The following is a 10,382-nucleotide window of genomic DNA, read 5'->3' on the forward strand; positions in this document are numbered from 1 at the left end:
AGTCGCCACTTTCTGGTAGGTTTTATGGCCCAACTGCCGCTTGGCCTGGGGAATGAATGTAAAAAAGAAATATATACAAGTGCAAAATTCATTAAGTTTTCACCACACTTAATTGTTTTTAAGATACAAAAAACCATGAGAAGTTATCTCACATAAGTGGCAACAGAGGAGCGCAGCATGTTGAAAGTTGGGGCTGTCCCCAAGCCCATCCCCTCCCAGGCCTCCTTGAAATATTCAGACAGCTTCAGCAGGACACCTCCACTGGTTGTGTGAAAGAAGGTAGAAGCCTCTTTGCCTCCTTCAATTCTGTTTCGAAGCAGGTTGTAACGCTGCAACCAGGAATACTCGCTTGGCTTGAGGGGTACAGCTGCTTCACCAAAGTACCTTTGAGTCTTGTGCTGTCCAACCTAATAATTCAGGAAAGTTGACTTTTCACTCTGACCAACTGATATAAAAATGTGTATGTCTCTTGTGTCCTTTCAGTTTTTGTAATAATGTTTGCACTTACACGGATGATGCGGGCACCCTGCTTAGTCTTTTCTGCTGCCTTGACCTCCTTTCTGGTCATGTTGATCACAACACCCTTTCGGTGGCCTGTTGTTGCAATAATATAGCCACCCAGCAGTCCAAAAAACTCTTTCAGACATGCTCGGTCCTCTGGATGCTTCTCAAGGTCAACTGTAAAAGCAGAGGAAGGACATTGTATGCATTCACTCACAATGATGATGTTCTTACCTAAGTACCACACGTTGGCCACACAAAAGCAGCAGAGACCAGCCCATATATAAAAACCCAGTTTGTAGATGTTAATCCCTGTAATGTAAAATCTGCAGAACGGTATCTTCACCCAAAGTTTGAGTCTGGAGAAGCCCCATAACATTAAATAAACCTTATTTTTACAAATCTGAAACTTATGCTGAGCAATGATTCATACCCAGTACTGCAGTGATCTTCTTCGGAGCCTCATCTATAAACCATGCATGTTTCTGTGCCTTGACCAGTCTCTCTGAAATTTTGAATAGCATTTATTATATGCATGTTCCCTGCTTTTAACGATGTGATGTTGATGTTTGGACGTGGGGTTATAAATGTTAAACATACCAGATTTACTTCGCCTCACACTGAGCTGGTGCCCGACCACATCCCGGCCAATATCTCTGATCCGGGCCCTCAGCTCTACCAAGATGGCATTGATTTTTTTTGTTCTCAGTCTGACAGATGGTGGTGCCATGTTTGAAATATATTTCATAAAGGCCACAACATCCATCAAATAGTTTCTCTGTGTTGGGGGTTTGAAGCCTTTTTCCTGAAGGTCTGCAACAAAACTTGAAAGACAAAAATACAAATACAGTCATGTCCTCTACCCTGTGACACACTGATGCTTCTTACAGTGTAGTACTGTTAGGGATATTTTTGTTTCTTGTGCTGATTACACCATCCCCTGATATCTGTAAGGAGTGTTTTATCTCTTTTATAATCAAATAGTGTTTTACCTCTCCTATTGATTAAGTCACTTATTTTACCTCTTATTGATAAAGCTGATCAAGTGACCCTTTCCTACCTCTGATTAATACAGCTATACTTCCTACCTCGAGACAGTGTAGTGTGCCTTGAATCACATATTGTGTTTGTATGCAATAATCAAAGATACTGTGTTACTAATCATTGAGTTGTTGTGACCTGTCCAACAATGAGAGGGTATGACGCATTAGTCCCATGGTGTTAAGGATTAATACATGTGAGAAATAAACCAGGATACTCTGAAAGTCCCTTTATTATTACTAGCTATTATTATTATTACTAACAAACATGCACTGAATCACAAGTCTGCACTAAAAGTGACTTTTTACTGTAGCTCATACTGTGACATTTGATGCAATTGTTTAAAGATAGGCCTGTACACCAAGTTACACAGGTGCCTTTGTTTTCAAAGAATCAGCCTGAAGCTGTGGCCAAGGTCATGCGAAGGATGCAAGCAAGTGATGGGAGAAAGTAACAGAGACAATGGAGCCTAAGACCATAGAAAGACTCCAAACATGGTGCAGGTGAGATAGTATAGGGAGGATCTTTCAACAGGGTGATGTCTTCTGTGGATGGATGGTTCGTGGGCCAAGAGGCTGAGACCAGCCTGTGCACCAACGAAGGAAGAGCTATGTCTAAACCACGGTTTCTTCCCACCAGTTTAGCCAATCATAATAATCAATGTTGACTTGTAATTTGCATGCTGCACATCATATAGTGAATATGTGTTAACAATCTTTATCCTTTTCTGGGAGGCTGGATACAGAGTAACAGCGATCCGCTGACTGTGTTTTTCCAAACAGAAAAGGTCCATGATCATGTACTTTTAATAATCCAATTTGAAAATAAATAGTTAAGAGCACGTCGTAGTTTGTCTTCTCTCAAATAAACAAACACGTTTTCCTGACAGTACTTACCCACGGATTCTAGCGTGGTTGCTCAGGAAAAGAAGGTCAACATTTGGGATCGATGAGTCTGCCATGTACTCTAGAAAATCCCGAACATGTTTGGCTCGCTGCTTGGCGTTTTCAGACGTTTTCCTACTGGGGTTGGCACCTTCTGTGTGGCCCCTAAATTCCTCGACCAATCTCACTAAAGAGGAAAGAATATAAAGCAAATCAAATATTTTTGCATGGTCTTCTTTCTTAAATCACTGACCTCAGATGTCTTTACAATCTGCATATTAACACAACATCCCCTATATTTCAAGTTCAATACTAGTACAGTGACTACTATATGAGGGTATCTTCACCATAGCGAGGGGCTTTGCTGGGGGGAAATGGTGCACGTCTGCGATGTTTTGCTGCCTGAAAAAAGCACATGAAGCAGATTTATTTAATCAAGAGTTACTGAAACAATTGGTCACATTTCAGAAGTACACCAAAGGAATAACCCAACACTCACAGTTGCACGCATTGTTGAAGAATGTAGCTGCTTGAGCTCATGGTTCCTCTCAATCTCAATCTGGAGCAGGTTCTTCACCACGTTTAGTTCGGCAAAGAGAAGCTGGCAGTTCCTGCACCCAGGATCAGGGGCCCTCAGGACAGAACGCCTTCTAGTTCGCTTGGCCTGTTGGTCAACTGTTCCTGTGTAGCAGGAAGCCTGGCTGGTTGAGGGAAAAAGATCCAGCATAGCTGGTGCTTCTGGGTCATAAGAAGCCTGGCTGGTTGAGAGAGAAGGATCCTGCATCGCTGGTATTTCTGGGTCACAGGAAGCCTGTCTGGTTGAGGGAGAAGGATCCTGCATCGCTGGTATTTCTGGGTCACAGGAAGCCTGTCTGGTTGAGGGAGAAGGATCCTGCATTGCTGGTATTTCTGGGTCACAAGAAGCATGGCTGGTTGAAGGAGAAGGATCCTGCATCGCTGGTATTTCTGGGTCACAAGAAGCCTGGCTGGTTGAGTGAGAAGGATCCTGCATCGCTGGTATTTCTGGGTCACAGGAAGCCTGTCTGGTTGAGGGAGAAGGATCCTGCATCACTGGTATTTCTGGGTCACAGGAAGCCTGGCTGGTTGAGGGAGAAGGATCCTGCATAGTTTTTGTTTTTGGGTCACAAGAACCCTGGCTGGCAAGGGGAGAACTAGACACGGGGCCCGAAAGAGGAGGCACAGTGGTAGAAGCTGCAGCATGGGAAGCAGCCTCTATCACCCTCCTGACACCCTCTTCGATTGCTGCATCATCCACCTCGTCAAGATGTGAGACCATTGGTGGTGTGGGTTTCGAGGCACGTAGGAGGGCCAGTTCTCTCGCAATGTATCTGTCCTTCGCTTTCTGGATGTACAGTGTAACCATTGGCTTCTGCAAAAAAAGCAGAACGTACATTTAGTAAATCATTTCATTCTGTCTGAAAAAAGTTACATTATTGATATCTCATTAACTTTAGCATCATGCATGTATTTAACCAGCAATATTCTTTCTGTGGGATTTGTAGCACTAAATAAATACAGCATTTCTGAATCTATATTAACCACACAAGGATCAAATGAAGACCACAGACCCACCACACAGCAAGGAAGAACAAGAAGCACAACAAGGACCACAGTTGCTGGGTTTAAGATCTCAACCTAACTCAACAATACACATAAATCACACAGAGGGACTACCTTCAGGCTGTGGATCCTTTGCAGATGCTTGTCGAGTCGGTTAATATATTTAGACTTGCAGAAACGCACTGGGCAGTCCAGATTTGCACGAAAACTGGAGAAGCAAGAAGAGTCTTTGATTTAGTAGTAGAAAAAATGTTTGTAAGAAGTGTGAAATGAAACAGTGTACTAAGAAAATATGCACACATTTCTTTGTAACATGTGTAACACTTAACACTTAAAAATGTTAAAAAAAAACATATGACACTTGCTAATACAGATTATTCATGACCTGCCTTGCATCTATTTTTGAGAGACTTTTGCAAAATCAGTTGTAGCCTCATACATCACAGACCGATATTTACATTTGCATTACGTTATTTGTTACTGAAAAAAGCACTTTTATTACAGTGATTATTTAAAAGCAACAACTTACTATACAACACTGATTAACAATAGTGTTTTGGACCCTATTTCATTGATAGTGAAAAAGCACCATAAGAAGCTTCTTTAAGAGCATCCTGAAGAGGAAACAGGACACTTACTGTCGATGAGAAAACTTGCTCAGAAGACTCAACTCTGTTTTGTTGACCACCTTTTCTGTGCTTCTCAGGTGCTGGACTATATCAGCATACAGTTTCCCACAAATGAGACACTTGTGCTTGCACCTCTCATACTGCTTGCTTGGAGGGCTGCAGTCAGAAGATTCCTGTTGCTGTGGTCCTGCTGTCTGAGGCTCCTCATCAGGTTCCTGTACATGGACACAAAAGTACTGCTCGTCGAAGCCCAATAGTAGATATTGGTGAATGGATTACACAGATAATCTCTGACCTGTTTCCATCATACCCCATGATATTTGCCATACACAGACATTCTAGAGTTTAATATTATTAGGGCCACGGGGCAATTGCACCGAGCACTGGTCCCTGCAGCTATGGGACCAGTGCTCGGGGCTTATTGTTATACTGTGGATTTCTTCTTATCCTTTCCTCTTCCAGATACAATTTCGGTTCGCTTCTTGTCCTACAATTAGAAGAGTTGTAGGACAAATGATATATCAAAACGTGCGTCTTGATCGGGATAGGTGTGCTATTACCTTTCTTCACAGGATACGAATTTCGAATTTCAAATACGAATCTCATCATAATGTACACACTCCGGCAGTAGCCCCCGTGGCTCTTTCAAAATTTCCCCAGAGGAAATTTTCTAGTTACTTTAATTATCTGGGTGTAAGTTTATGCTTTCTTTACTTTATAAAATAATATTTCCCACATTCCTGGGTAAATTCGTAAATTTAGTTTCCTTTCATTCTTTTTTATCTTATGCAAACAATGAATCGATCCATAATGTCATGATTTGGTCGTTTTGATCTTCTGTTTAATAGACGTATTTAAGTTTTTTATTCTTGCATTTGGGTCCTGTTCCATTGTGTTTCCTTAATCGGACATGACACATCATCTCAACTGAACCCTGAATTTTGTAACCTATTGCACAACTAAGATGATACACTGATTTGTTTTGTTTTTTACAAATTGTATATTTTCTCTTCCTGTGACAAAAAATCAAAATAAAGTGACATTTTAAGTTACATTTTAAAAAATTTCAGACCAGTAAAATCTGCAAAAGTAATTCCTGCTGTTCTAATACCTTCATGCTGTGATCTATCAGGGAAAAATCAGCTAATAAAAACAACAATTTAAAACCCAGCCTGTTTAGAGGGAGCCTGGGTACATTTAAATGCAAGTAACAGGTTGTAAAATGTTATTTAAGCTAATTTAAGCATGTTTTAGCTAAGCTTATTTAAGTAAAACATGCTAATGAATACTAATAAAGTGCAACAAAAACAACAAGCAGTCATTCATTGCCCAGACTGCACAGATATCCAACATGTCAGTATTTTTGGATTTTACCTGATTGCTGGTTGCTGCAACACCTCCGTCCATGATTCCTCCTCAACTTGTCTCTTCCTCTCTCTCTCTCTCTCTCTCTCTCGCGCGCGCTCTTCCTGCCCTTCACACAGGAGGACATGGGTCTGCTCTGATTGGCTAAAAAGTTAATGACTGCTCTGACTGGCTGAAAAGTTAATGACTGCACTGATTGTCTGCTCCAGTGTGTTGGTGATGTTGTGGATTTTCTTCACTTTTCTGAACTGGCCTCGAGGTTTCTGCATCATCCTACATTGTGTTCTGCTAAATCTGCACAGATTTTGAAAGATTTCAACTCTTCTGCAGGTAAGAGTCAATTTCTGGTTTGTAGCCCACTTTCTGTTTCCTCTTTCTGTTACATTGCTGTAATGCTGCACAATTACACCACACTTTTAGTCTTTTTCTAGCTAAAATGTTGTTCAAATGTGGATTTGTGGCCCACTTTGGTCTCTTTTGTAGATAAAGTTTTATTTTAGTTTGAAATCTCAGAGCGACAATTGGCGGAGGGGGAGGTAAAACTTCTGCGAGTGAATCTGTCCATTTTCTCTGTATAGTAATAACTAAGGACCCACTTTTGCAGTAAAAGATTAAAACTTTTAAAACTAAAAATTCTGATACAATGTATCCTGCTATTAAGTAGCACACTACTGTAATATGATAGAGCTGAGGCAATTATGAACCCAATTTACTGTAAAGCTGTCTCTCCATATTTAACATGGGTCAAATAAATTAATTTGACATAATCAATAAAAAATTTATTGCATCATTTATAGAATATGCTTTGAAATATTTTAGATACTTGGTGTATTTATTACTACTCCCCCTGGGACATTGTACGATTTTTTAGATTGTTGTCGCTTAAAATGCCTGATTTGCCTGATGTGGAATTGGAGCTTTTCAAAAACGTGTTGAAAGTTGTGATATTTGTAGGCTTTATTTTCTTTACATCACAGGAGAAAGGGCATTTTAAACAATCTCACATTCTTGTAATCAACACCATATGACATGAAAATAATATTGTGTATGTATGGGGTCTGGGGGCTAAGAGGATACCTTTCACTCTCTCACTCTCTCTCTCTCTCAGCCAAACTGGTGTGCCAAGGTCTAATATGTATGTTCCCATATACAGTCCTGCCCTAACTGTAACACTTATGTTTTACAGTGAAACCCAGGCAGTGCAAACTGAATCTGCAGCCCACCAATCCAAGTACGTCATTATGCTTGTGCATCAACATTGCTGCCTCCCAGGATATTTCACAGAGCTATGGATTTTTGCCATGATGATAATATGCGCTCTTACCCCAGAACAAGCTTATTCTCTAAAAATAACATCTGACAATAATCACTATTTGGGAACTAGAGATCGAAGTGTGTCTCTCAACTGTGAGTTCACCCTTGATTCTAAGGATTTGGAAAATTTGGACATGGAGTGGAACATTGTGCCACCAAACAGGAGGGAAGATGACAAACTGATACTCTTGTATACTCAAAGTATCATTCATAATAATTTATATGCCCCTTTAAAGAACAGGATCTACTTTACATCTCCTGAGCCCCAAGACGGTGATGCTTCTCTAAGCATCACTGACCTTAAGCTCACAGATTCTGGAACATACCAATGTAAGGTGAGATACCTAGGAAGAGAACAGATTAAAGACATTCTTCTGACTGTAATGGAGAGGCCAGACAAACCGGTATGTTACATGGATGGTGAAGCTGTGTTAGGTACAAATATAAGGCTCAGATGCAAATCCTCACAAGGCACTCCACCGCTTAAATACAGATGGGCAAAGCTCAGCGTAAACCGGATGCTGGATCCAGATGCCTTTGTTGATGCTCAAAGAGGGGACTTATACTTGGATAAGATCACAGAGAGGGACTCTGGAGCCTACCGCTGTACCGTCCAGAACCTTGTGGGTATGGAAGACTGTGAGTTTATACTCAAAATCACATCTCCATCAACAGTGATTGACGGACATGGACCTATAGCAGGAACTACAGCTGGAATTACAGCAGAAGTGGGTTTGGAAGACTGTGAGCCGGTACTCAATATCACATCTCCATCAACAGTGATTGATGGACCTATAGCAGGAACTACAGCTGAAATTACAGCAGAAGTGGGTATGGAAGACTGTGAGCCTGTACTCAATATTACATCTCCATCAACAGTGATTGACGGACTTGGACCTAACACAGGAACTACAGCTGAAATTACAGCAGGAGTGGGTATTGAAGACTGTGAGCCTGTACTCAATATCACATCTCCATCAACAGTGATTGACGGACATGGACCTACAGCAGGAACTGCAGCAGGAGCTATTGTTGCTGTGATTGTGCTCATCACTGTAACGCTCACCTCAGTCATTTACTACCGCCGCAGAAAAAGGCATGGAACGTTAAGGAGGAATCCATGGGCTCAGAGAAACTCATGCATCTATTGGCCCATAATAATAGAACAGGTAAGGAAGGTTCAGCTAAAGAAATCTGCATATGTAAGAGTGTTTTGGTCTTTTGTGCCAACAGAATATTCTTTCATACTGCGCTCATCATTGCAGCTCAGGTGTGAGGAAGAAGACAACCCATATGAGGCAACGGAGGCTACCGACCCTGTGAGTAGCTGACATATTCATGTCTCTGTTTTATGATTAACTGCATGCTGTTTAGGATGCTGTATATCACTGTAACCTCTGGAGTCATCTAGTCACTAAGGAGCAAAACCAGTAGTTAGTATACATTTCATAGTGTGGCAGCTGGAAACCTTTGAATGTAATTCTATTGAATAACAGGGCCATCTCAGCATTTAAAGTATGAGTAAAACCCCAACATCTATCTATCTATCTATCTATCTATCTATCTATCTATCTATCTATCTATCTATCCCTTGAATACAAAAATCTCATGATTTGTCTCCAGGTGCTGTCCTCCTCTGCAGAGGACAATGAGAAGAATGCATCTATTGAGGAGGGTCTGACAGCCTGTATTGAAGCCAAGGCAAAGAGTATTAAGCTTGGTTTAGCGATGTGTGCAGACAGTATAGTTATTTTTTAGAGGATTTCTGTCCATGACCTCTAAATCACAAAATCTCCTCTGTAGGATTTGTGCTCCTCACAGATAGAAAAATCAGAGGACAATGGATCCATGGGAAACAGAGATCAGGCTGAGACTGAAGGACCGGTGAGTGGAAGTAAACTGGTTTAATTTTGTGTGCATGAAATCAAGTCATACATGAAGCAATATCTGTCTGTTCTCCATCTTAAGGAGCCATGTTCCTTGCACACAGAAGATGAGATTGATGTTGAAGGACAGGTGAGTGGAAGTAAACTGGTTTAATTTTGTGTGCATGAAATCAAGTCATACATGAACCAATATCTGCTTGTCCCCCATCTTAAGGAGCCATGTTCCTTGCACACAGAAAATGAGAAAAATGCATCCCACGAGGAGGTCACGACAGCATTGTAAAGCAAAGGTGAGCAGTATGAAGACGGTTTTAGTGCTGTTTACTACATTACAGATATGTTGGAAAACCACATCTTTTTGCATCCTTTCAGGAGCCATGTTCTTCAGAGGAAGAAACGTCCAAGGATGAAGAATCCCTTAAAGTTCTGTTAACATAAATATTAGACTGGTTTATATGTGAACATTTCCCTCAAAACAGTTCAGATTAGGTCACAAAGGAGAACATGATGTCCAGGAGCCACATCCATTAGGGCACATTGAAGTTCCTAAATGTTGTTTTTGATAATTTCATGTATGCTCAGTGTTTATCTCAACATCTTTACTCAAAGTTATGTGAAATGTGTGGACCTGGCCCTAACTGATTAAAGAGGAGGAAGGGACATCCAAGTGCCACGTTGTTGAGAACAGAATAAACGTTCTTGAATATGTAAAGGTTTTTTAGGAAGAATTCATGTTTGTTGTCTTTGAAAAGGTTTCAAAGGTAAAAGTTGGGTGTTTTAGCCTTTAGATACTGAGAAAGTGGTCTTCAATAATCTGATGAATGCTGAAGTCATGACTGTATCACCATACACCCATTTGGGCCAAACAGGTCTCAGTCATTCTCTAGCCAACTATGCATTTTTAATAACTAGAGGGTCTCAAAGGTACAAGTTGGGTGTTTTAGCCTTTAGATACTGGGAAAGTGGTCTTCAATAATCTCATGAATGCTGGAGTCATACCTAAGTTACTTCCTGTTGTGTGAAACAAAGGTGACATGACTGTATCTCCATACACCCATATTTGGCCAAACAGGTCTGAGTCATTCTGTAGCCAACCTTGCATTTTTGATAAAGGGTCTCAAAGGTACAAGTTGGGTGTTTTAGCCTTTAGATACCGAGAAAGTGGTCTTCAATAATATCAT

At 40.8% G+C, this 10,382-nt stretch overlaps 1 protein-coding gene and 1 long non-coding RNA gene across 3 annotated transcripts; one reads left to right on the forward strand and one right to left on the reverse strand.

The window, feature by feature from the left end:
* Window positions 1-591: 591 nt before the first annotated feature.
* On the reverse strand, window positions 592-1,194 carry LOC311257086. The gene is made up of 3 exons (XR_014622580.1): window positions 1,102-1,194; window positions 935-1,006; window positions 592-678 (listed from the first exon to the last, which is right to left on the reverse strand). It is a non-coding gene; the product is annotated as an uncharacterized lncRNA (long non-coding RNA).
* Window positions 1,195-7,722: 6,528 nt separating this feature from the next.
* Window positions 7,723-9,865, forward strand: LOC311257363 (uncharacterized protein). Of its 2 annotated transcripts, XM_084352959.1 has the most exons (5): window positions 7,723-8,484; window positions 8,581-8,634; window positions 9,119-9,199; window positions 9,416-9,491; window positions 9,574-9,865. In XM_084352959.1, exons 1-4 carry the CDS (start codon window positions 7,729-7,731, stop codon window positions 9,482-9,484), a joined length of 960 nt encoding a protein of 319 aa, XP_084209085.1. In that variant the 5' UTR covers window positions 7,723-7,728; the 3' UTR covers window positions 9,485-9,491; window positions 9,574-9,865. The 2 variants fall into 2 exon arrangements, with proteins under 2 accessions (XP_084209085.1, XP_084209084.1); XM_084352958.1 differs by having other exon boundaries at window positions 7,723-8,634.
* The last annotated feature ends 517 nt before the right edge of the window (window positions 9,866-10,382 follow it).

The sequence above is a fragment of the Pagrus pagrus genome (genome assembly GCF_965226575.1).
Source record: "Pagrus pagrus genome assembly, chromosome: 5".
Classification (NCBI taxonomy): domain Eukaryota; kingdom Metazoa; phylum Chordata; class Actinopteri; order Spariformes; family Sparidae; genus Pagrus; species Pagrus pagrus.